The sequence below is a fragment of the Dermochelys coriacea genome, chromosome 14, assembly GCF_009764565.3.
Source record: "Dermochelys coriacea isolate rDerCor1 chromosome 14, rDerCor1.pri.v4, whole genome shotgun sequence".
Classification (NCBI taxonomy): domain Eukaryota; kingdom Metazoa; phylum Chordata; order Testudines; family Dermochelyidae; genus Dermochelys; species Dermochelys coriacea.
In genome coordinates, this window is record NC_050081.1 from 13,099,831 (window position 1) to 13,127,405 (window position 27,575).

At 38.8% G+C, this 27,575-nt stretch overlaps 1 protein-coding gene across 20 annotated transcripts in view; it reads left to right on the plus strand.

Moving 5' to 3' along the window:
- SPAG9 (sperm associated antigen 9) overlaps window positions 1-27,575 on the plus strand; it is a 101,400-nt gene that overhangs the window by 26,534 nt on the left and 47,291 nt on the right. For 8 of the 20 annotated variants that reach the window (XM_043497590.1, XM_043497593.1, XM_043497591.1 and 5 more), the window contains exons 3-6: window positions 3,950-4,020; window positions 8,169-8,201; window positions 15,052-15,146; window positions 20,896-21,049. In XM_043497590.1, the coding sequence (XP_043353525.1) occupies window positions 3,950-4,020; window positions 8,169-8,201; window positions 15,052-15,146; window positions 20,896-21,049 (353 nt within the window). Of the gene's footprint in view, window positions 1-3,949; window positions 4,021-8,168; window positions 8,202-15,051; window positions 15,147-15,669; window positions 16,026-20,895; window positions 21,050-27,575 lie in introns of those variants that run through there. The other 12 variants (XM_038370568.2, XM_038370569.2, XM_038370572.2 and 9 more) reach the window with 7 other exon arrangements.

The following is a 27,575-nucleotide window of genomic DNA, read 5'->3' on the forward strand; positions in this document are numbered from 1 at the left end:
CCATCAAGTTGAGTGTAAGGCTGTAACAAGCTTGACCAGCAAAGCCCAAGATGAAATGCATGAGCAAGAGACTAGGCATTCAGTTGAAGGCATCTTGCTGAGGAAAACTCTAGAAATTAGACTAAACCAGAATTTGCCATTTCAGTCACATTGCAGGTCCTTCCTCTAATAAAATGTTCAAAAAATAGAATGGTTATGAAATAAATCTGTGTGGATGTGCACCCTGGGTCTTTAGTGCCTGCATCTAGTGAATGTGTCACCCATAGCTTGAATTATGGAGCTGCCATTCTTGTTAAAATGGGCCCAATGAAGGAGGCTAATTTGGGGTAGAGCTAGGATACCATCAGTGATCTTAAACTATTAACCACAGTAAATTGTAGAAAGCAGATTTTACTGCTGATTTCATTTAGGTATGCTGTAGACTGCTGTGATCAACATGAAGTGTTGGGAATTAGTCTCATGTAAAGTGATAGTCTATAGTCATTTAAATGTGGTGTGTATTTAGCTGAATTCTGGAAGATCATTATGAGCCAGTACTAGTTAAGACATAAGTCAGAGGACTTAATCTTGTATCAGTGTGGGTTTCTGTGCTAATCTCCATGTGTGATTGCAGTGAATATAATCTTCTACTCACCAGCACTGAGAAGCAAAATTTCAAACCCAAGCCATGATTAGTTAATACTTAGCATTATCTAGGTCCTGATGCTATTTCAGTATATTTGCGAACTGTTTCTAAGGAAGGGAACAGGTCTCCCAAAATATGAAGCCAATTAGCAATGCTAATTCCACTTCCTGATTTCCAAACTGCTTGCTTGAACTGAGGTAGTTTTTGAGCACCTGAAAAATGTTGTTGGCTATGAGGGCAAAAGGAAATGACCATAAGACCTTTCCTCTTAAAAGTCCTAAAGCTGATGATTTGACAAATGTGTCCTACATATTAGTGACAGGAAAAACTAAGGTGAGCCGGTCTTTCTTGTTTTAAATATTTCTACGGTATCTTTGTCTGACCAAGGCTTAGTTAACTTGGATTGTAAACTGATACTCTGTATTCCAGCTATACTAGAAGATAATAGTCCAGACAGTCTCATAGCGTAGGCAAAAGTTGGCTTTTCAAATAAAATCTGTTTCTCTGTATACTTACCCAAAGCTTCCATGCACTTATCTTCTGAGTGTTCAGAATGGACATTGCCTCTGACTGACCAATTAGATTCTTCTCATTTGCTTTATTCTACAGTGCACTGATAATTTCTTTAGAAACGCACAAATAAGCATTTTGCATCCTATATCAAGCCTTTCAAAATTAATGTTCATGTATTTATTGCTATTGTATGCCATTATGTGCATTAGATTTTTTTTTTTTACTGTGTTGTAAGATTGGTTCATAGGGGTATATGTATGTGATACTTTTGAGCAGTTTGATATTTATAGCTAGAGTGCAAAAGGTCTTGTCAAATACCTTAATGTTCTTAGAAGAGCAAGATGAGATTAGAGTAATGTTGATCTAAGTGCACAGACAATTATAGGTTATGGTTACCTTTTGAAGCTAGTTTTAAAATATTCAGTTTGAATAGTATCTATATAAAGTGTATCCTATGTGCAAATGTTGAAAATGTGGGGTACTAAAAAGGTGCATTGAGAAATATTGATGACAGAAGCATGCTGACAATAGTAGAAATGCACAAATTGTGGAGAAAATATTGGCATAGGTCTTGCGATACTGTGGTGTTTGGCACTGAGTCTACAGCTGCAGACTGGTAACTATTATAAATCATCTTGAGGGGTTTAAACAGGGCAAGTGAAAGAAATCTCAGCTAGAAAATGTAGAGCACTTGCCTAAATCAAAAGAATACAAAAGAACACACAATACACTCACAAACACATACATTCCACAAACTGAAAGTTAGAGTTGACAAACTTATAATGGCGGGGGGGTGGGGGGGAACAAGACTTTTAGGTAAGGCCTTCAATAAACTAATTGCAAAATAGGGCAAAGTAGACAGGAAAATAAACAGATAAGTGTCGTCACTAACAGCTTGTATTGAAATGACATGATGAACACTGCAGAAGGCCATGACTGACCATTTTTGTTGGAAAAAAGAATTAAGAACCTTCCTAACACTCTATTGAATATTAGAATTAGGTTTTTTGTTATGAAAGTTTAGTGTGAGAATTCCAATTACAGTTGAGTTAGGAGCTTAAAGTGTTAAAACCAAGGGTAACCGTGGGTTTATCTACTGAGAGCTGCAGAAGATCCTGTACTGGTACTTTATTCCTTTTCAGAATGGGACAGAAAACATATTTGTTTTACTTCTAGCCCATTTCGAAGTTGAGGGGAGCAGCTGATCAATTTGGTATATCTTTGACATACCAATAGTATGCAAATTTAAAGTACTCACTTTAAAAAAAAAAAAAAATTGCACTTTGAAAGGTAGCCAGAAGGTTTTTAAATTAAAAAACAAAACAACCCCCCCTCCCAAAAAAACTCAGTATTTTAATTGAGAGCTAATTCTAACATGGGCCTGGCTTTCAGAATTCTACTTTTAGACTAAAAACGTAGTGTAAAGAGAACACTGAGTTGTTGAACTATTTGGAAGCAAAGTGTGGTATAGGGAATACCATAACCTTGGAGATAACTTGGTCTAAGGCCAGGTCTACACTACAGACCTACATTGGTATAACTTAAGTCGCTCAGGGGTTTGAAAAACCCACCCCCGAGCGATGTAAGTTATACCAACCTAAGCGCCAGTGTGGACAGCACTATGTCAGTGGGGAAGAGACCTAGCTACCGCTGCTTGGGGAGGTGGAATAATTATGCCAAAGGTAGATCTCTCCGATCAGCATAATGCATCTGCACTAGCAGTGCTACATCGGTACAGCTGGGTCCCAGTGGTGATTATACTGTAGTCTAGCTCACTGTAGTGTCTTCACTAAAGTTCTACAGTGGTGCAGCTGTAGTGTATATGAAGACAAGCCATAACTAAAAACCCTATAATCTTTAATCTTCTTAATTAAGACTTCACTGATGGCTAAAAATTTTCTAAATTGTATTTTAATAAACTTGAGATTAATTTCAGTACATATTTGTCTTCAAATGTAAGCATTCAAAGAAAATGAAAAGATTAGTTTTGCATCTGCAGGATCATTACTTGAATATACAATGGAGCGCAAGGGTGACCTCTTAAAGATAAAGTATGTCAGTTATGGCATGTGGAATACAGTATTCAAATTATTCAATTATTCAAAGTATTCAAATTATTAATATGCTATGTTAGTGATCTAAAATACCTGGTTAATATTTGCTCTGATTAAAACCATTTAAAACTCTTCAGTTGAGAAATATCGGTTTGATTTAGACCTGTGAGTTGGCTGCCTGTTTATGCAGAAGAAAAGTTTTCTAGATTCCAAGGCTAGAAGTTACCATTGTGATCATGTTGTGTGACTTCCTATTGGTAATGCCAGTAGATTTAGGTTGCATTTCTCTTCATAGACGTGACCTCTGAAAGCAAGATTAACAGTATAGCATGTGATAGGGTCTCTGTCGATTCCTACTTTCTCTTGTTATGCACGGTGTGGAGAAAATTTTCCTGGACAAATTTAAACAACTTTAACTGGAAATCTGATGATTTAATAGTCTATTAGCTTGTCAGTGAAAAATGTGATTCAGCTCCATATGGCTATTTGCAATCTTTAGGGGAAGGAAGTGTGTTTGTTTTTCTTTAGCAGTAGAAGGGGGAGTGAGAAGGATTTAACAAGGACAATAATAGAGCTGAATTTCCTCAACTCCATTAAGTGACTCTTGCTGCTTGATACCCATCAGTTGGAATACCCTGACCTCTGGAGTGACAGTTGTGGTCTGTGGAAAATCAGACTTCAGGAAATGAAATTCTGGACTTTCAGTAGCTAGTATGGAATCTCCTTGGGTTAACCTTAATTAATTTTTTTTTTTCAGTTAGCAGACTTGAGGAGAGGGAGGCAGAACTGAAGAAAGAATACAATGCACTTCATTCAAGACATACAGAGGTAGGTGTCTAAGTACTCTTAATGCATTTTAATGTAAAAATATTTACACCATGTGCAAACTTAAGCTTCCTATGTATAGCAGTTAATGTCAAAGTGGAAAATGTTTAGCCATCCTAGCTTGCTAAACAGTGAAAACAAAATTCTGTTAATGGATTTTGACATTTTTGTTGCCAACATCCATTGTACCCAGGCTCTGTTTGGCATTTAGTAGTTTTTATTTGCCATATATGTTTGAGTGTACATATGTTTTCCAAGTTACTTTCCTTGTGCAAAACTCAACTATATAGACAATTCTCTCATATTCAGGCCTTGTTGAAACATGAGCATCCTCATAGTTCCCATACCCCCAAAACAATTTTTCAAAGCAAATGTAGAAAAATGCAAACAGATTAAAAAAAAAAAGGTAACTTAATCCCCTTATTTCTGGTGTTCTGACTGCTTTTTCCACAATGCCAGTGGTTCTACTTTCTTCCTTGAGTTCATTTCATTTACCCTAGGAAATCAAGTTGGTGCTGACAATCATTGTCAGGAAAGATTTCAGAATAGGAGCTGTGTTAGTCTGTATTCGCAAAAAGAAAAGGTGTGCTTGTGGCATCTTAGAGACTAACACATTTATTTGAGCATAAGCTTTCGTGAGCTACAGCTCACTTCATCAGATGCATTCAGTGGAAAGAGTCATCTTCCTAGTGCAGGCAGGGATCCTACCTGGCCCAGTTTTCATGTGTATGTGAGAATATTTCAGTCTAATAAAACTTTAATTTGAGTACCTTTTTAATTAACTAAATTTGCTATGTTCTGGTATTGAGAGGATCTTTCTTGTTGGTCCTCTTATTTTCTGATTCCAGCCCTTTACCGTTCCTGTTCTTTCTTAGCAGCAGTAGGTAATACTTGGTTTTTCAAAGTGAGAGCAATTCTGTTCTGGCATCTTCAACGAAAAATATTGTGCCTTGAAACATGACATTTGGTTACCTGTAACATTAGCTTAGTTTTCATCAATATGAATGTGAGTTAGGAGTTTGAGGCATCACAATCCTGACAATGAGTAGCAGAAAGGGAAAGGAAGGGACTGGAACCATAATGTTTATGGGGCTTTCAAACATACAGTTGACACCTTATTTTGTACTGTTTGAAAAAGTCCAAATTTTAAAAATAAAACTCAATGTTAGGATTCTAAAGATTTTACTGAGTTTTTATTGTTAACTTTAAAAGTTTAGGATAAAATTTTCAAAAGTACGTAAGGCCCATATTTTTAAGGGTGTTTAGGTGTTGCAATGTTGACTGCAGATATAGACTCCTAAGTTCCTAAATCGCTTTTGAAAATGAGATTTATACTCCTAAATCAGTTAGATTGCAACACTGAGCATAGCAGTGCCTAAATACTTTTAAAATCTGGCTCTAAGTCTCATTTTCACAAATGATTTAGGCACTTAGCAGCCCAAGTTCCATTGATTTTCATTTAGAATTAAGCTCCTAAATGCCAGTCACTTTTGAAAATTTACCCCTAGTCTGTTAATTAACCTGTTTTTTTAACTTGGAAATTTGAGCCTACGGTTGTGCACAAAGTTTTGAAGCATGTATGATGAAACATAGTAGCCTTGAAACTGTATTTTCAGACATTCATGTTTATTCTAAATGTTTATACTATTGTAGTGTATAAATGTTAATTTTATATTGCTCTTGTCTATTATAGTAGGCTATATATGTATACAGACTTCCATAAATTTTTTCCCAAAGAAAAAAATTTTGTTTAATGCCAAAAAATAACGCTCCTAAAGTAGACTTAGTTAAAATTGTGAAACAGGAGAAAATGAAGCCACACTAAGGGGTAGGTAACTGCTTCTTCCACTAGTTTTAGTTTAGCAAAGCTTAGAGCATAATGGCTTGAGACCCTAAACTATAATAGTAGTTTGAATTTATATTTAATGCAAGGATCTCTGCTTTAAGAATCAGCCTCACAATACTGAGGTAGACTTGACATACATTTAGTAGACAGGAAAATGTAGAGTGAGTACCCAGTCTTTGTAGTATACATTCAAAATCTCTCAGTTAAGTCAGGAAGCTGACTGTCCCGCCCCCACAAAAAAAAAAAACTGGGGAGGGGGGAGAAGAGAACCAGAAAAAAACAAACCGGAGGGAAAGAGTTGTACAGAGCAAAAATCAAGACAGGACTGAAAGGCTTCTTTGTGGGGATGAGAAAGTAAAGGAAATGAGAGGCCTAACCTGGATGGGGTGGGAGGGGAATAAAAGAACAGGAGAGGTGACTTAAGACAGAGCACTGTGAGAGCCCATGATGTTGGTTTTGGGAAGTTTTTGTAGCTTCTAAAGTTAAGGGTATGTGAGGAATGTGGAATTATGCTCGAAGGATAGTCAGTGGTACAGCCAAGACTAGTACCCACAAGTCTTAATTCCTCCTTTCATATTGTTACAAGTAGGCCACACTATCCTTTTGAACAGATTGTGTAGACATCATTGCCTGTTCTTCTGGCTCTGAATAGAGTTGTCCCCCAGACAGAACCGGAACTTTGATATCTGTCCAGCTGTTGAATTTGAGTTGTAATTTTCTGAACAAATCCTTGGAAATGAACTTCACATCAAAACCAGTTAAAATTCAAATTTTGGCTTTTGCCTTTTGCTGTCCACAAGAATTTTGTCACATTACTACCCATTTGACTATTCCAAGGCCATTCCAGGCTCTGTAGTGGATTGTAGTGGCCACAAGATCCTTCTGAATGTCTTTTTTCCCTTGCTCCCCATCAAAACTTGGCCCACTTCTGCTCTGTCCCTTCTAACCTATTCCTGTCTTATCTTCCCTTGGCCTCCAGTCATTCCCCTCCCCACACTGGCTCTCAGTCTTTGTCTCCAGGCTCCTCAAGCAGTCTGTCTTCCCCTGTCCCTCACCCAGCTCCTTGTCCCAGTGTCTTAGCCTAGCCAGTCCCTGTTCGCCTCCTTGCTCCTTGTCAGATCTGTTTCCTGTTTCTCCCACACTGATTCCTGGCCTGCTTTGCCCAGTCCTTGTCCCCTCTTCCCTAAGCTTCTGGTCTGAAGTCCAACCAATACCAGCCCCGCCCCCTTCTGCCTCTCAGTCTAGTCTTTTTGCCCGCCAGCTCCAGTTCCCATCAACTTGTAGTCAGTTTGTCTTCCATCCCCTTCCAGTCACAGTATCCTGCTGCCTTCCCCACCCACCCCATCCCCAGTTCAGCACTTGTTTCCTTTGCATTTGAGTCAGGTGGCTGCCTGGGTGCCACAGCGTGTCATTGAGAGCATAAAGGCAGGAGATATGGGCTCCCTGCTCTCAGTTCCAGTGCCTGGCCCCACTCTGGGAATGGAGTATACTCAGGTGCTGTGTGGGGATGGTGCGTGCTTAGGTTAGCCAGCACTAGGAACTGAAGCATGCTCATTGAGCATAGATTCTTCAGGCATTTTAGCTGTTCAGCTCTAGCACTTCTCTACTTGAGCATATGTGAACTGAGATTTTTTTTTTCAAAGGCCAAAGTAAGATGGATTATCACAGGAACAGTAAAAGGCTCATCCCTGACACAGACACCACCTCTGCTCCAAAGCATGGGAGTGCTGCAGTCTCAAAGTAAAGGTTATCAGGATTATTTTTAACATTGCAATTTTTTTCCTTCGTTTTATCCTTGGAAACAGCTGAACTGTTTTGTCTGAAACTTTATAAAAAATTTAAGACTGAGGCAGACTCATGGTCTAGAAAAATTCAGCCCAAATGATTAGTTTGGTAAAGTTATAAGCAATTGAAAACAGGGTTTTGTAATGGGAAGTGACAAGCAAGCTGCTTAATAGGAGGTGCAACCAGCCCTGCCTATAAGATATATGTGGTATATTTAAAAAAAAATGTTCAGACTTTGAAGCACTTCCTTGCACCCTTTTGTGTTGCTTGTTTAAATTGTAAACTCGCTGGAGCAGAGACCATGTCTCTTTATGTTTATACAATACTTAGCACAATGGGCCCTGATCCTGACTGGGGCCTCCAGGCATTACCATAATAGAAATTAATATAAACATTTAAACTTTTCTTCCCCGTTCCCCAATACTACATTTACAAAAATGATCAACAAATGTATGTAATCAATTGAACTTGATTTAATGAACACTAATAGAATGTTTGGAATGTCTTGTTTTTTATATAGATTTTCTTCCAAAACGGACAACAAGCTATGCAGGTTTGGTTTATTCAAATAATTTACCAAACATTTATACAATTTAAAATGCACTCTTTTGGGTGGGAAAAGTTGTTTCCTTAGATTTTATTATCACTGAGGTGACTATCTTGTACCACAAACGAGAAGGATTTAATGCAGCTCGCTCTTGTCTCATTCCCTTCAAGTCACAGTTCTTTTTCAGTTTTTACTCTGGGCATTCCGTTTCCTGTGATGTGCTTTTTGATGGATTTCTCTACCCTACTCCTTTCCAGTCACTTTCACTTAGGTGTCACTCCATGTTCCCCTCCTTTCTTTTCCTTGGCTTTCTCCTTTTAGTAACTCCTTTCACAACCTAATACTCCCCAAACCCTTACTAAAAATCGTACGTGACATTGGCCAAATGTCACATTATTCATTCTGAGTTGTGTGTTTTTCTTTCCACCCCATGCCTGTCGTGTGTTTTTAGACTGTAAGCTGTTTGGAACAGGAACTGTCTCATTCTGTGTTTACCTTGCTTGGCATAATGGGCTTTGGTGGGACTTCTAGGCATTACTGCAATACACGTAAAAGTGGAGGAAATAACCGGGTACTAATTCATAGTCTCCTCTTAATTTGTAGGGTTTTCTAGCACAGTTACAGGGTCACTAAGGAATCCTGGAAAACATGAACTTCTTCTCAGACCTCACTTGCTTTTTATATTGTAGCTCATAGATGATCTTGCCACGCTCGTACAAGACTGAGTCCATCTTCACCTGTCCTATGCACATGTCTTTATTTTGTTTAATGATTCATGATGGAGTGGATTAAAACTGAGAAACCAGATAGAATGAAAAGACAGTGATATCAGCTTTTCTCCCTTGAATTTTCTCAGTTTTCTTATTGTCTAACCCCTTCACTACCCTTCCTAGTGTTTTAGTTCTGCTCTGGTAAACTCACTGTTTTTATTTAGTGTAAGATTATTTGGATGACATCACTCTACAGATTGCTTAATGTAGTTTTGAAGTTGCCTTCAAGGGTCTTTTGCATGAAATCAAACCTCTGATTCAGCTGAGTGATTTCACCACAGTATTTGTTTCAAGAACTTACCTTCTACTCTCATTCTCTCTAAATAGGAATATTGTTCTTCTTTCTTTAATCAGCTTCTCTTTTGTCTTTGGAAATAATCCTTGATGCTTACTGAAATAACTCACTTTTCCTGTCAGTTGATCAAATAACAAAAGGAGCGTTTGAAGCTTGCAGATTAGCTCTGACAGCTGTCTAAACCTGGGGTTCTCAAACTTCATTGCACCGCGACCCCCTTCTGACCAAAAATAAATAAAAAATTACTACATGGCCCCAGGAGTGGGGACCGAAGCCTGAGCATGCCCGATCCCTGCCACCTTGGGTTGGGAGGGCAAAGCCCCAATGTCCTGGGTGGTGGGGCAGGAGCCAAAGCCCAAGGGCTTTAGTGCCAGGCAGGGGGGCCTGTAATCTCAGCCCCACTGCCCAAGGCTGACACCCTCAGGCTTTGGCCCCAGACAGTGTGGCTCGGGTTTGGCTTTGTCCCCTGGCCCAGCAAGTCCAAGCCAGCCCTGGTGACCCCTTAAAACAGGGTCATGACCCACTTTGGGGTCCTGACTCACAGTTTGAGAACCGCTGATCTAAACCATTTGACGTCCTCTGCCTTTATTTACTGTTTGTTGATTCCCCTTATCCTTTTTTCTCTCTCTCCTCATCCCACTTTTTAGTATGAGGCTTGTCTAGCTTTTTTTCTCCATCTTTCATTCATTGGTGTGTTCTCTTGTCCTTTCCTCTTTTTGACATTATGGCTCATTTCCTTTTCCTATTTTTATCTCATTCCATTCGTCTGCTTACCTTTGCCCTTTTCTGCAAACTGACTGAAATATACTGTCAATATTCTATTAAATTTCTCTCTGCTGCTACTACATATAGAGTACAGTAGACTTGTCAGTGCAGTGCATGAACCAGAGCAGAGAGAAGAGGGATGATAATTTGAATATTTTTAATGGCCATGACACAATCTACAACTTTGGGGTTCTCAAACTTCACTGCACTGCACTGCGCCCCTCTTCTGACAATAAAAATTACTACATGATCCCAGAAAGGGGACTGAAGCCTGAGCCCACCCGAGCCCCGCCCATTTCAGGGGGGCAGGGAGGGCAAAACCCAAGTGGGGCCTGTAACTGGAGCCCTGGTGCCTGGGGCTGAAGCCCTTGTGCTTCCATCCCAGGTGGTGGGACTTGGGCTTCAGCTTTGGTCCCAGATGGTAGGGCTCGGGCTTCAGCCCTGAGCTCCAGCAAGTCTTAACACCAGCCCTGGTGACCCCATTAAAATGGGGTCATGACCCACAGTTTGAGAACCGCTGTACTACTTCATTTACCTGCTTTTATATTTAAATAGGAAATTTAACCTTTTTCAAGCTTGCAATAGCATTTGGAAGTGAGGTCTAATGACACTAATAGCTGTACTCAGAAAAAGATATTCTTGTACTAAAAAGCCAAGCCATAAAGACAGCTTTCTCCTTATCTCTTGTGTGGGAAGCTGGGAAGGAAGAACTTGTGTGAACAAACAGCTGAAGAAACTTTTCAAAATTTGTAATTAGCTTGGAGAAAAGTGGTGTGCTATAAATGATGTATAGTAGAGATGGTCTGATAGCAATTCCCAAACACCTTCCCTCTTTAAGTAGAAGGAAACATTTCTTTGGAAAACATAGAGTACTGTACAGGATACAAAGAAACTGAGGAAACCTATTAGTGATAAGGAGACAGGCAACCTTTGATCAGGATGACTAATCTTGGATTATTCCAGTGACCTTGAGGGATTCTTTTTCAAACTTTTGCAGCAGAGGAGCATTTCTGTAATGTGTTAATTTCCTAATGAGATGCTAATGGATAACTTACCAATATTTGATTTAAAAATGGTAATGGTGAATAAAAGAGTAGAATGTCAGTGTGACAGGATATATTGAATCATTTAGCCCTGTAAATATAACCTTCCTCCTGCCCTATATATGTAGATCAGTGGTCATCACCATCAAACCATACATCACAATTGACTGGTGGATCCTGGAGTCTCTGCCAGTCGATTACTATCTCCAGCTGCTAAAAGTCAGGAAGCACAGTGAAGCTAAGGCAGGCTCCCTGCCTTCCCCAGCCCCACTCTGCTCCTGGAAGCAGCCAGCACGCCACCACAGCCCCTGGGGGAGCGAGATCTCTGCATGCTGCTCCTGCCTGCAAGAGCTGCCCTTGTAGCTCCCATTGGCTGGGAACTGCGGCCAATGGGAGCTGCAGGGGAGGCACTTGCAGACAGGAGCAGCATGCGGAGCCACACCCACCCACCCCACCCCCCGCCACAGGGTTGTATTGGCTGCTTCCGGGAGCAGCGTAGGGAGTCCTCCTTAGCCCCACTGCACCCCTGGTGGGAGCTCCATCTCCAGCACTGAGCTCCCTCCTGGAGCCAGCACTCCATACCCCCTCCAACACCACAACCCCCTGCCCCAGGCTCTGCCTGGAGCCCCCTCCGAACTGCTCGGCCATAGCCCAGAGCCTGCACCCCCCTGAACCCCAACCTCCTGCCCCAGCCTGGTGAAAGTGAGCAAGGGTCGGGGAGTGTGAGTGCTGGAGGGGGTGGTGGAGCAGGCAGGAATGGAGTGATTCATTACTAATTCCTCCCTGTGGGTCAGAATCAAGGCTAAAATGACTCTCCTCCTTGTTGTTTCCTCTCCTTTCTGGGAGGAAAAAGTTGTCCCCAGTACATTCCAAGAACATGTTGGAAACGTTGTTTCACTGCTTTTCCTACAGAAGTCTGGGTAGCTAAAGTCCACCATTACTCCCAGGTCTTGTGTTTTTGTTTATTTCTGTTTGTTCTAGAAATGTCTCATGCACGTCCTCTCCTTGATTTGGTGGACTACAGTATCCATACTATATCACCCCTTTTATCTTTACACAGAGACTCTTAACTGGTCTGCTTCTGACCTCCTTTTGAACGTCAGAACAAGTGTGCACATTCTTGATGTATAATGCAACACCACCTCCATTTTTAGGCTTCCTGTTTTTCCTGAACAAGCTATACCCCTCTATACCAATATTCTGGTCATGGGATTTATCCCACCAAGTCTCTAACACCAATGAACTCAAAATTTAGCTTATGTACTAATACTTTCAGTTCGTCCTGTTTGTTCCCCATACTCCTTACGTATTTGTATAGACATCCAAGATGTTAATCAGATTCCTGCACTGATTTCCCTCTTGTTGCGCTAATGACCCTAATGTAATTTTCCATGTGACCCCCACCCCCATCTAGTCTTTTAAGGTTATATTTTTATACATAAAATATATGGCTTTTGTCATCTGCCCCCTTTGAACTTAGTTTAAAGCCCTCCTTGCTGGGTTGCCGAGTTGGTGCACGAAGATGCTCTTCCCCTTCTTGGTGAAGTGCACCCCTGGTCTTCCCAGCAGCCCACCTTTTCTCAACAGCATCCCATGGTCTTGGGCCTGACCTGGTAAATAGACTATGGCTATATTATAAATGCAATCAGAACCGTATTGTACAGAAGTCCTTAATGTTTATGGTCTCTTGGTACTTTAAAATAGTCAAGGATTATAAATTGAGCAAGATAGCCAAAGCAAGTTTTGCAGGAAGCAGGGGCAGGGCGCACCTGCGACAAGTGTGGCTCGATGTGGCTTGCTGACTGGACAGGATGTAGTATGGCACGCTTCTCAGATGTGCATGAAAAATGTGGAGGAAGATTGCTGGTCAGTGACTTGTGTGTTGTATTTCCTGTTCATTTTGATATGACTGTGGTGCCTTGCACAATGATGATTATAATGAAGAATTAACGTTATAAAATCTGCTATTACATATCGTTGTAGTTTTAATGCCTGTTTTCAGTTATGACCATTGTCATTTAAACAATTTCATAAAATTGACGGCTCTATCATTACCACTCTAATCGCACACAGCCTTATGCCTCATGCTCCTGATTGGCTTGATAGATTTATAAAACCCTATTGTGCTCCAGTGTAACAGCACACATGCTATTGAAGATTAAGCATTGTTCTAAATGACCGTGAAATGCTAGCTAGAACAGCATGATTTAATGAAAACCTTAAGAGTAAAATAAGATAAATCTTAAAAGGATCAGAAAAAAATTCTAACTACTCACTAGCTTAAAACTGAAATGTACCGCCTTTTGTGATGTCTTATTTCTTCCTCATTTTGTAGGTACAAAACTTGTTCCTGTGGAATGGAGGAGGGAAGGGAAAGTATGTACACAATTATGAGAAAATGGTAACAGAAGGAAGGGATTGATCTAATTTGGCTAAAATTTGGTATTGATAATATGCCCATCAGTTTATGGTGGGTACTACCTAAGATACCAACCAGCCAGTGTTCCTTTATTTTATTTATTTATTTTCAGGTCAAAATCTAGACAAAGGATACCCTAGATATGATCAGATTTTAATGAACTAGTAAGCGTTCTGGTTAGTGGCTTATTTTATCCAAGGTGTGAAATAATTATTACAAATAATGCAACTGTCTTTTTACAGAGGGCTACTTATGCAATAACAAATAAAATGGGTTAATAGTACATCCATAGCTCAAATAGCTTGTCTGTTTCTTTAACTTTTTGTTTACAAATACTTCGTTTTTAGCAATAAATCCCCATGATTGCAATTTTATAGAACCCTCACTGAAATATATACAGATTACCATGTACAGCGTATATACCTATTCCTGTTTTACATTCTACTACAAATACACATTTAAAGAACATAAAATTCAACACTGATTTTATTTGCAGAAAGCTATATACATTTGCAAGACCATACATGAGGTAACAAAAAACCAAAACAATGAGCAATTGTAGTATCTATCTGTGATTTTGGGTATTCCTTTGACTCTATTGAATAAATTAGAAAAAAGCAAGTTCTGCTTTTACATAGGGACTTTTTTCAGTGTCTCTTTTCAGTCTTCTGGTGTCTGATATTTATCTTCATTATGGAGCAGTTTGGTGTAGATGGGGAAGTTAACAATTCTTGGTAAAATAATGATCTGACCAGAATACACGTAGTCAAAGGAAAGCCTGAAACACACATCTGATCTCACTTCACTTTTCTAAATTCCAGACACTTACCATGTTCTTTGTTAATGTATTAACTAGTAAATTAGGCCACATTTTTGATAAAGGAACTAACTGCTTAAAATGTAAACATAATATAGTTTTAAAAATATCATTTTATTTTGGTGACTATATTCTAGATAGATGCTGGTTTTTGCTATACTGTATTAACACTTAATGCAATAAAATGTTTCAGCATATACTATTTTCTCTGTTTTTATAAATATCTCTGCATATAGAAGATTTAGTTGTCAGTCATTCAAAGAAATATCACACACACTGCCTTTACTCCATGGATGCGTTTAAACTTCAGCAGGTTACAGTAATTGGGGTTTCGTTATTTCCATTTATGGGCACTTAGTTGCAGAACTCTGTCTGAAATGCCATGGACATTTATGTTGCTATTCAGGTATTTCCTGTGCATGAATATAGGAATATATTTAAGGGGTTAAAGTGAAACTGAATTTTTATTTTTGAAAAATAACTTAAGGTTCTTTAATGCTCAAATTTTAAGGAAAGGGTCTCAGTTCAGACTTGTGGCCATAAATGTCAAATATTTTGCTAACATTGGTTTACTTTCTTGAAAGAAATTAACTCTAAACTGTAAAATGGAGTGGGCTCCTGATACCTTTTTTTCAGATATGCAGAGGAGGATTGCGAAGTGGTGCAAAATATTGGCCGTAAAATACACTATTGCAATACATTTAAATGATACTTAATATGTCTTACAGTATCTTTTGTTTTAAACAGATGATTCACAATTATATGGAACACTTGGAAAGAACCAAACTTCATCAACTAACGGGGGGTGATCTGCTAGAATCCATCACACAAAATAGAATTAGGTAAGCATTATTATGCTCTCACCCTGAAATAAAAGAAGAATTCATTCATGTATGTTTGCAAGACTGTCTGTTCTTTAATCCTACAACAACAGTTTGGCTGAATCAGAAAGATTTGTCGGATGATTGGAATGCAGTAGGAGAATACTGTAGAAATCCATGGAAAAAAACATTGCTTTTGTAACACTAAATGTTGATAAATAGTCTGTACATTGGTCTTGGGCAATAATTTTGGCATACATTTTTATAAATTTAGACAGGGTTTCTTTCAGGATATGGATAATTTCAAAATAACAGACAGCAGAAATACGAGTCTAAAAATACTTAAATAATATTGCATTGCTTCTGCTGCTTTATACACAGGTTTACAAAGGAACATATCTAAATGTCTGCTTGTGCAGAGAGCTTTATGTGAATATATTATGTAGCTCTCAAAGCTTTTTGCCAATGAACTCTGGAAGGGGGAGAGAATAGGTAATAAGCTGGCTGTGTCTCTGGGTTGTTGCATAGATGCTAAGAGCAGCAGCTCTATGGTTCATTGAGGTGGGGGAGGAGAGAAGTGATGTCATTGGTTTGGAGCTGCTGCAGGAGAGAGTGGAAAGCTGCTGCTGATGGCATTGTTTTTGTGGCAGCAGCTGAATGACAGACTTTCACTACAAAGATACACCCTTGTCATCCGTGTAGCCTTGGTTCCGGCGTTTCACCATGCCAGCGCAGCACCATGAGTCCTGGATGCATGCTGCTATTTGTGTTTGGCTTCGTTGGCGGGGCGGTGGTCATTAATTCAGCTATCTTAGTATCTCTTTCTGTTTTGCTGCTTGTGCACTTTTCTATTTCTACTGGTGTGCCAGCTCTGACGCAGAATCTATCAAGGATACTCAGGTACTCTGACCTACTGAACCTCTTCTTATTGTATTCTTTGTTCTTGCTCATCTTTTGATCTATAGAAGGAGGCAAGGGGATATAAAGTGCTGATTTGAAGTCCTGTATATTCAGTATTCATACACTAAGGCAAGGCACTGTTTTGTAAATTGTTAAAGGAAATTTGCATTAGTGGTTTTTTTAAGTAATTACAAGGTCAGTTGGTGAGTGTTTCCTTTAGAAAGCAGTTAAATAAATCTTTGACACTAACTTGCCAACAGAATAGAGGTGCTTTGTTAAACATTGTGGACAGAGCTTGCACTCATTGTGTTGTAAGGTATTTAGCGAATATTATATAGTCCTAAATATTATATAGTCCTAAATTTGTAAGTTTAGGCCTTTTCTTTATGCAATTTATATACAGGTAATGGGAACTCTGTTCAAATATATAATTTCAATATTTTTTTACATTACTTCTTTAAAAAAAAAATACTGTTAATTTAAAATACTTTGCAAGAAAAATCTTGTATTTGGGTATTAGAGCTGTAAGAGCCTATCACTATTGTTGAGTCAAATGTTATCCTCTCTCATCGTTCTCTTTATACTTGTATGGCAATCAACCAACTCTTTCCTCCCTTGAGTTATGTGCTGTTTGTCCTGGTTGCCTAGAGTAGTAGAAGACCTGCATTAGTACAAACAAATATTTTTTTTTGGACACATTTTACTGTTTGTTTTAAATGAAATACAATGGGCCACATTTTAAAATTGTATCTTTCAAACTAGTGAACTTGGCATTTATTTATCACTCTGGCTTAAATAAATTTATATACTTGTTAAAAATATGTGATTGTCGGAAAATTAGTTCTAATGAAAGATGATTTTAAAAGAATCAATGTAGCACATGGCCTGGGTTTGGTCTCTAGCTTTCAGTGCATTTTTTTAATCTTTTGTGACAAATATGTAAATGTAGTGGGTAGTTGACTTAAGTGTTTGGTAGACTTTAGGCATTTTAGTAAGTTTAATAGGGTAATATATTACTGTAGAATAATCAGATTTCCGAAAAAAAGAGTACTTGTGGCACCTTAGAGACTAACAAATTTATTTGAGCATAAGCTTTCGATGAAGTGAGCTGTAGCTCACGAAAGCTTATGCTCAAATAAATTTGTTAGTTTCTAAGGTGCCACAAGTACTCCTTTTCTTTTTGTAAAATCAATTACTAAGGCCTTATACTTAAAGCAAAATATTTTACTTTTTTTTTTTTAGGTTTAAAAAGTCTGAACTCTAAAACTTTACACAAATGCTATCAGCTTGATAAAGAAATCTTTTAGTAGCATGTCATCACTTTTCAAGTGAATATTTATATTTCAAGTCTTTCTCAGAAACTGTGCTGTCTTTTTTCAGTAGAGCCTTTTGGTTAAATTTTAGAATGATTATAGTATGTAAATAAGCCAGCCTTTTTAAAGGCTGTGCTGTTGATTTTCTTAGCTTAGAAAAAAAATTGTAGAAAATTGCTATTGAAAAAGCATTATGGTCTGAATATGTAATAATTAACTGGAATATTTGTCATCAAAAATATATAATGTAGAGTGGCTGCAAAAATACTTAAAGCTCTAATATTTCAGTAGGCCACTGTTAAAAGAAATAGACTAAACAGATACTTTTATTATTGGTTGTTTAGGGAGTAAACTTTAATATCTGACTTTAATTCAGCAAAATGACATCTTTCCAAATATTTCTTGGAAACTGAAAGGGAGACTCTTCCCCATCCCACATGCAAGCAAGCAAACAAATTGATATTTTTAGTGGGAGAAGATCTTGCTTGTCAAAAGGGAAGACAGACCCCCTTACAACTTAATGACCTCTTCCTTGCATGTATTTTGATTTTGAGGTCATACATATAAAACATCTATCTATTTACTCTAGGTCACTAATTAATTATTTTTAAAATGACAGTCGAACTAATTCTCCCCCTCGTCCCCAAAGTGAGCCCAACTGAAGAAAATTTTTCTTTGAGGATTCCCCTCTCCCTTCTTAGTCCATAATTCTCCCCATTAAACTCCTCCTCTGCTTAAAAGCCTGTATAGAAAAGTTTTGCAGCATGCCCTGAAGAGAAACAGATCTGGGATTCTTTGGACCACTCGTCCAGAAGGTGGTTTCCAAAGCTAAGGGCCTCTCAGAGCATGCTTTAAGGCGAGCCCTCTTTTAAACTGAAAGGGGACAACTTGATTTTTGGCACTGGATTTTTTTTTCCAGAAAATCAATACTTGAAATGAAAAGTCTGTCTGTCTCCTCTCCCCTCCCCCTCCCCCAGTGTATTAGAAATGTGGGAATGCTAAACAAAGGAAGTACTTGAATAGATTCCAAAGACTCCTGCTGTTGTAGAAAAAAACTTGTTTAGTCTTGCAACTATTTAGTAAGGTTTTTTCTTCAGAGTTGTTATTGTTCCAGGATAACCCAACCCTTTTTATTTTCCAATACTTTTTATCTATGTGACTTGATTGCTTTTGCTTTTTTCATTTGCATCACGTTATTTGTGCTTAACTGTATTAATGCTGATTGAATGTCCAGCTGTCTTTCTGTATTGGTTAAGAGCCTACCCCTCCTGTGTGTACTAGTTTCCTAGTGCAGAATCTTTGGTATCAATTTTTGTACAGCATATTTAGTCATACAGATGTTATCTTGTACATCGTAGTCTTTCATATATCAGTACTCACAAGATGCTTGTTCAGGCATTTTCTTTAACTTCCTAAAAGTTTTTAATCTTTTTTGAAAATTTTTATCCAGACATAGTGAATGTTCTCAAAAGGGCCTATTGCTTCTTGGGCCCCAAGTACAAGCACTTCTTCACTATCTTTACTATCTTTTTCTTCATCCTCTTTACGTAGGAGCGTGGACCTTCCCTTGGCTACACAGGTCTTGTTAGCAGACTATGAAGTTGTCCTGGCTAATATAGATAGGGCCCTAATCATTTTACAAGTCAATACTATAGACTTGCGTCTCCATATTTGTTAGTCTCTAAGGTGCCACACTTGCACCTTTTCTTTTTGCAAATATAGACTAACACGGCTGCTACTCTGAAACCTGTCATTGTGAAAATAGTTACGCTAGTTTTCTCATTGAGAGGTGCCCACTGGTTTATGGACTAAACTTTCTGCCTGCTTTTGTATTGCGAAGCACAATTTTCTTCAGTCGTTGTATACTTTCTCTACCTCTTACCTTTGGTAAACTTATCTCTAACCATGGCTTTACTTTTGGCAGTGGTGCTTAACTACACGCATTTCTTTTGGGATCATGCTGTTTTGACCAAGCAAATGTATTTAACTTTCTTCAGTTAAGTGTCAGGTACTGACATTCTTCTGCAGAATGCTGTGGCCAGCTCTGTAAATGACTTTCTAAACAACGTTTTTATGTCTCTTCCCCAAATGTAATCTGGTTTTATTTATTGTGATCACACCACTGGACACAGTATCAGTCCTGGGATTTTGGGAAGGCTCTTTGAGATGAGCCTTTGGGGTCTCCCAAATTGTCTTTATGAAGAGGAGGGTGAAATCTTTTGGCTTTCACTAGTCTTCTCTGTTGTAAAGTGATATTTAGTTTTTGGTGCTGTGTTCCCATGCACAGGTGCTAACACTTCAAGGAACCATTATCCAGATAACCCAAGGAGCTTGGGAGAGATAGGACCCACTTCATGCCAGTCTGTGGAATTCTGTATGCTTTCTGGGGTATTTTAGATTACTTTTGATTGTTTTATCTAGTTTAACAGCTGAATATAGAATAGCCAGCTATGGTAATATGACCGGTAATATGAGGATTAAAACCTTCCATGAACTTGCTCACACGCCCATGACATACCTCTCTGCTACCAGCTTTCTCAATGTCCTATCAGTATTGGTACTGTTGATTTAAAAAAAAAAAAAAAAAAAAAAAAATCCAGTTCTGTAACTTCTGTCATCTGTGTCTGTGCTAAAAAAGCTATCTAAATTCATATCTCAACTTAGGTTTCCTGCCATCTCATATCTGTTAATTTGGGAACTGTAATTATCTAAGTGCACCAAGATTGAAAACTCTTCAGTGGTATCACCATAAGATCTGAGTGTTTAACTGTATAGTTTCTCTCATACAAACTAAGCTGTAATCTTAAATTTAGTCCATTCCAAAAATAGTCCCATAATTTTCAGAGCCTCAGGTTCTGATAATGGGTCTTTCTGTTCACACCCAAACATACAGCTAAGCAGAGTACAAACTGTGCTCTTTAGATATACAAACTGTACTTGTAAATGTGAAATGCTTTTAAGAGTAGATATGAGTTAGACTTCAAGGTAAGGGGTTTTTGCTTGACATGGATGGGAAAGTTGAAAAGATTTGTCTGGATTTAGTAGTTGATCATTACAGAAGTTGTGGTGCTGTACAACAGTTGAGCAAATGAGATGCATTTTCAAAGTGGCTTCTGAATGCAATTGGATTGCTAGTGCTTCATCTGAATTAAAGAAAAAAATTAAACTTGCTTTTAAAACATTGATTCTGATGTTCATGGTCCAATTATTTCATATTTAAAATTTTTAGTCTTCTCCACCTGGAATGGCTATTGGATGTCCAGCATAAATGCTGCACAAAGTTGTTCAAAACTGGAATCAGTTAAAACAGTCTAAAGTGCTCAAACTTTTGAAATACATAAACAGTCTGAGGGATTACTAAATAAAATAATGCAAACTCTGTATGCTTGCATGTGTATATAATAGGAAATACAATATGCATGATTGAATCTAAACTCTGTTTCCTTGCCATATTCAAAAGCAGGTATAGCATAGCCAGTGTGTGTAAAATTTGAAGCTCATTAAATGTTGGGTGTTTTTGTTTAATTTCCCCCCTTCCCCCCCACCGCCCCCAACAGAAAAGAGCGTCCTATATCACTGGGCATCTTCCCATTACCTCCGGGAGATGCACTGCTTACACCTGAGACTCAGAGAGAAGGAGGGGAAACACCTGGGTCAGAGCACTGGAAATTCCATGAGCTAAGCCAGCCACGCTCCAACACCAGCCTAAAGGTGAGCTATTGGTTTTCAGGTTTGTTTTGCATCTTATGAGAAGCCATCATAAACCATGGATTCAGTACATTGTTGGTGATAATTACATTACTAGAAGGGCTGAACTGTCATCCTCCAGTTATATAAACTCCTCAACACGTCAGTTATTGCATGTGACTTTGAGTCTTGTCTTTTAAAGGAACTTTGTGCTCAGTGAATGGGGATTTTGGCTGCACTTTCAACATGGGATGGGAATGCAAGATCTGTCTCCTGGTATTTGAGAGATTTTTCTTTTCTAAATAGGTACAATTTTTTAAGGCCTGCAATTCTTGTACTTACAGGCTGGATAGACAGTGTAAACAGTTTTGGGAATTTAATGTTCTATGGCATGAAAAACTTTGAGTATTCAAGTACTGTGATGTACATTTGTATATAAAATTTGTGAAACTGTAGTGCTCGTAGTTTAAAATTAAAATATTAAGTCAGTAACACTTAGTGGTGTGACTCGGAGGAAAATATTTCTAATTTTAATATGAGATTCCTGAAACAGTTTTTATATACATTTAAAAATCCCAAATGAATTTGAGATGTTCTCCACTTGAACCTTTTTTAAAAAATTCCCACATAATCCCACACTGGGTGCCATAAAAAATGAAGGAACATCTGAATGGCCCTTCCCTCTTTAGATGTGTTTTGGGAAGACTAAAACAGTATAATGTAATAATTTTTGGAGCATTCAAAAGGACTTTGATATCAAAGCTCTATAGAACTAATAAGCTTTCTGCCTCGCATACAATTTGGAAAAACCTGTGCAGTTCTAGTTCAGATAGCCTGATTTGACAACTGCTTTCTGTCAAGAGGCCCTCTGATTATAGCATTTCAGAAGGAAGAATGTCCTTTTTTAAATAATTCTGTTACTCAGTATTTTACTTTGGGCTCTTTTTATTGAAATGGCAGCAGACCTTAATTGTTAGTGCCTGAAGATGAGGATCATTAATCCTGTAGGGTTTGCTATGCCCACAGGTTTGTCCTCTAATCCCAGTTCACCAACAGTTTCTTGGAAGAGTAAGGCTCCCTAGATGCTCGATTCTTGAACCAAGAGAATTTAAATTGGTCTAAAAAGCAGGAGCCTAAACTGATTGATTCGTGAGATTCTCCTTCTGTGATGGACTAAGTGTGCTACCTCCGTTACTGTCAGTCCCAGAAGTGAGAGCAAGACTGAGACTACACCACGTGGCTAACCTTTTCTCCTATCCTATTAGAAAGGGCTGTAACAGGTTGCTCCCCCTTCGGGGTGCCACTGGATGTACTGGGGTACCACTGAGCCCTCCCATTCCACTAGCCTGGGCTCCCTCACCCTGTCCTGCTGAGCCAGGCCCTCAAGCTGCCTCTAGCGCATGCACACACATAAGGACCCGCCCAGCTGCAGAAAGACAGATACTGAAATCAGCTCTGCATGGGAAAACTCAGCTAGGGGATTGCCTGGCACTCAAGTATGCTCCCCTTCTGGGATGCAAACCCAAAATTGTATTGTCTTGTGCTGCACAGAGAACAGTACAGCATAAGCTCATGGAATTTGCTCCCTCCCTCAAGGTATTCACAGGTTTTTGTCCCCATTTATGAATTTCGAACAGGTTTAGAGAAACAAAAACAAGTTTATTAATTACAAACAGATCAAAGTAGATTACCTTAGTAAATAAACTCAACTGAGCTTAAGACACTGGATAGGTAGGATATAAATTAGCAAATTATCACCCTGAGTGATAAACAGGCTGGCAGATTCTTAAGGCACCAGTTTCCTTGGTTTTCCCAGGTTTTCATATACAGGCTAAAGATCCTTCTAGCCCGGGACCATCCCTTCCCACAGTTCAGTCCTTGCCCCTCAGATATTTTCAGGTGTGTTGTTGCAGGGAGAGTGAGCCCCTGTTCCTCATGATGTCATTGTTCCTCTTTTATATCTTCCCATTTGCTGAAAAGCTCTTTTGCTGTGACCTAGGTCAAACAGTTCCCATTGTGTAGTGCCATCTATGAGAGGTTTCTGTTTTACACAGTTCCTGAGGTAATCTTTGTGCTTCTGTGTATTTTCCTCAATAAGCTATTAACATTGTTTGACCTATTTACTGTTGTAACTGAAAGGCTGTTTGTGGGTGCTTTCAACCTCACAACGTGTTTCAGTAACATGTACAGAGCCAAACTTCATAACTTCACATACGACGGTAACATACACAATCCAACAAGATATTAATGTCTAGCAGATCAGGACTTTTAGAATGATACCTCAAAATATATTTTGTACAAAACATATTCACCACTGTCATATATTTAGGATATTGGGGTGTCAGGGTGTTACAAGGGCCACCCTGACACCCCAACTCCAAGTGGATGAGTTGAGTTATAAAGGGAGGTTTTCTGATCTCATTCTATCCCCTCCAGAAAATACCTGTCATTTCATATTGTCAAATTATACTTTTTGGCATTAGTCCTTCTAAAAATATTAACTTGTTCACACTTAAATGGCTACCTTGCATGCACAATTTGTGATGCTCTATATATACATATCTCAGTTTAGTTATAAGACTAAGTGCCTTAGGGCAGGGACCATTTCTGTACGTTAGATATTATTTATCTTGCACAATGCCAAGCACAGTGCTTATATTTAATAAATGATCCTGTGGAATGGCATGATGCACTGCAGTCACTACTAAGAGTTGAATATTAATTTCTCTTTATTATAGTTTTTAACATATATCTTGCCAGTGTATTGTACTATTGCTTTCAAATACCTGCATTTTTATTCATGCTGTAGTATTTGAAGGATGCACAATGGTACACCTAAAAACATCTCCATATTGGTGCCCAGGAGCAACACAGACCAGGGTTTATCTGGATAGTCTGGAACTTTGTACAGTAAGGACAATATTGGATGCCATTGGAAGACGAGATGCAGTTGTGTATTGCTTTCTTCTATCCTTACTCTGATTGCATTGCATACAAACCACTATTTAGATCTCTACAAACTTAGTGACCTAACTTTAAATACACAACTTAGTTCCATGAAAAAAAGGCTTTAGGAAACATTGCTTACAAAAAGAACGGGAGTACTTGTGGCACCTTAGAGACTAACAAATTTATTTGAGCATAAGCTTTTGTGGGCTAAAACCCTCTCCATCGGATGCATGCAGTGGAAAATACAGTAGAAACATCTATCTAATCTATCGATACATATATATATACACACAGAGAACATGAAACAATGGGTGTTATACACACTATAACAAGAGTGCTCAGTTAAGGTGAGCTATTACCGGTGGGGGGGACCTTTTGTAGTGATGATCAAGATGGGCCATTTCCAGCAGTTGACAAGAATGTGAGAGGAATAGTATGGGGGAGGGGGAGAATAAACATGGGAAATAGTTTTACTTTGTGTAATGACACATCCACTCCCAGTCTTTATTCAAGCCTAATATAATGGTGTCCAGTTTGAAAATTCATCAGTCTCTCATTGGAGTCTGTTTTTGAAGGGTTTTTTTGTAATACTGCGACTTTTAGGTCTGTAATCGAGTGACCAGGGTGACTGAAGTGTTCTCCAACTGGTTTTTGAATGTTACAATTCTTGACGTCTGATTTGTCCATTTATTCTTTTATGTAGAGACTGTCCGGTTTGGCCAATGTACATGGCAGAAGGGCATTGCTTACAAAATACAACTTGATTATTTCAAATGTTTTAAATATTTGGCGAAGATATTTAGACTCACTCCTGTTTAATGGAATGACATGTAACTCTCTCTGATTTCTGGAGCATATATTGCTATCAGTTAAATCTACTGATAAATCCAGTTTTCAAATGCAAGGGAAGAAATTAAGTAGTTATAGCAAAACAATGGAATTATACGGAAATCCTTGGTCAGTCCCTTATAATTTTTGGAAACAATTGATTCAAACTCAGTTGAAACCCTTTTTCTTCACAGCCACTTTCTGTTGGGCAACCACGCCATTTGTTTGGAGCTTTTTGTGTGGTAAAGTCAATGGTCAGTGTGTGCTGCATTCTTCAGTGTATGCATTCGGAATACAGAGTTAGAGAAATGTTTGAACAGAGCCAACATTCATGTTGAGGTTTTATTCCTTCTGTGGGTGAGCTCTGGATTCGCTTAGAGTACAATTTCCTCCCTTCATTACTTGTTTACTAAAATATGAATCATTATCCAGTTGTTGAACTTTAACCTTAACTTGCAGCAGGTGGTTTTTAACATTAAAAAGGCAACTTATAATATTTAATAACATAGCCTTTTTAGAAAATGGACTTCAATTGTTTGCCATAGTTCCTTAATTTTGGGCTTCATGGCTTCCTGAGTATCTTTGGGGGGAAATGTACATATTCTTGGAATCGGTCAGTGATGTCCAATAGTCAGGTGTTACACATGCTGTGTTATGGTCTCCAGTTGACTCACTGTGAGGTTAACAAATATTCACTCTTCCCATCTTGGTCACTTTTAAATTTGTGATTAAGGATATTGGTATATGGAGACAATGCAAGCAATTCTGACACTTCCAAACAATTGGAGACTTTATTAACAGCAGGTTGTTTCAGATGTTCAAAATCTGACACTTTACAGCTAATCCAAATTTGGTATTACATATGTAACTCAGTACAGTGAACTCTGTATTTAGTAAAGAATATGGTAAGATGAGGCTTGATATCATTGATGGGGCAGGACCTAAAAGTGCTAAATTAATCATTAGGGCTTGAAAAATTCATGATCTGGGGGTAAATACCATTAATTTATGCATTTACGGTAAGATTTGCTTTTCACTTATGATTGCAGAGAACCCCTTCCAAACAATAGAGTACAAACTAATGCACTATTGCCTGTCTAAATCCTCAGACAGCACCAACATCTTAGCTGCTGGGTAGAGCTCAATTGCAGAGTGAAATTAACAAGCCTCTAGTAAAATTTACTGCTGCTGTTAAGGACACTGTGAATCAGGTCAGATTCGTGCGGCTGGCTGGGGGACAGCTGTAAGCAGCAACAGAGGCAGGTTAAAGGAGAGCTTTATAAAAAGGTTGTTATAGGATCAGCTCGGTAGAGAATGTACTCCCCTTGCAGTAATCTAAAGGTTCTGGATTAGGAGTGGGGAAAGAGAACTCCCTCTTAAACCGCTGGCTGCTGGAAGGTGGAAAGGCTTCAGATTTCACACTAAGTGGAGGCCATAAAGGATGGAACCTCTGAGCAGGATTCAAGGAGTGCACCGTAGTAAGAATGCAAAGCACAAACTGGTGCAGAGGTTGGCTTCATAGCAGGATGTTGCCCCTATTCAATGAGGCCCTTCATCAAATTAAATGATCTAGTTTAGACTTCTGGTTATTGGGTGCAGTGAACTTTTCAAGCCTTATGTATGAAGGGATGGATGATGGGCAAGGCTGGGTGTGGTGTGTTTCTGCAGGTGAGGGTTGGTGCCAGAGAGAGCGGAGGAATAAATTAAGAGCCAAAGTCAGCATTTTTGGAGGAGGAGGGGGTGGAAATGGGATGGAAAATACAGGTGACATAATAGAAAGCAGTGTTGGGGAAGCAAAAAGGATATATGCGGGAGAGAAGTGGAAATAATGTGGCAAATGCAGGAGCAGGTTTAGTCTGTAGTAAGGAACTGAGAAAGTGGGAGTGAAGGAAATATAACAAAATCAAGAGGCATAGTAAGTTACATACAGAATGTTATGTTCCTATTTAATTTATACTACAGATAAATGCAGAACATCTTATCGAATAAACAATTTTTTCCTTTGAATGTGGGGGGTGGGAGATTGGGTTTCAGAACATGGCAGTACAGGTATATTTCACCTTGAATAGCAGTTTTGGTCCCCAGGCTAATAAGTTCTGGATAATTTTTTTAAGCCTTGTTACTCATGTGAAAAACGCTGTATTTGGATGTCTGCTGTTCTGAAGGCTGTGTAGCCATTCTGGTTATTGACTATTTTTCTAAAGTGTCAAGTCAAAAGGATGAGAGGGAGCCCAGAGTAGTAGTTGCACAGTAGATTCCAAATAAACATGTACATTTCATAAGTGAGATGTGGTGTATGGGGGAGAGGTGTGTTGCCTTCATGTTTGAGATGCATTGAGTTAGATAAATCTAGATGCACATCTGAAAGTATACACCTGAAAGTATATTTATTATACAGCACCCATCATTTGTGTTTGAAAGACTAAAAAGATTGAATGAGCAGCATCCAGGTGGAGGCCCTAAGCCCAAATACCTGTGAGCCCAAGGGTCCTCAGTATGAAAACTCCTGTATACAATGGTCCAGTCTAAACTGAGGCTAAAACTGTTTCCTGAACCTGCTCAAGCAAGCAAATTTGTGGCAGGAACAAACAAGATAGTGTGTTAAAACTATTTGCTAGACTAGTTAGGGATCTCGAAAGCACATTTTAAACATAGTTAGGGTGGAGCAGTGATCCCCAACACTGTGCCCGCGGACACCATGGTGCTTGCCGGGGCATTTTTGTGCACCCATGGGACACCGTGCTGCTGAGCGCGGATGCCGGAGAACCGCCCA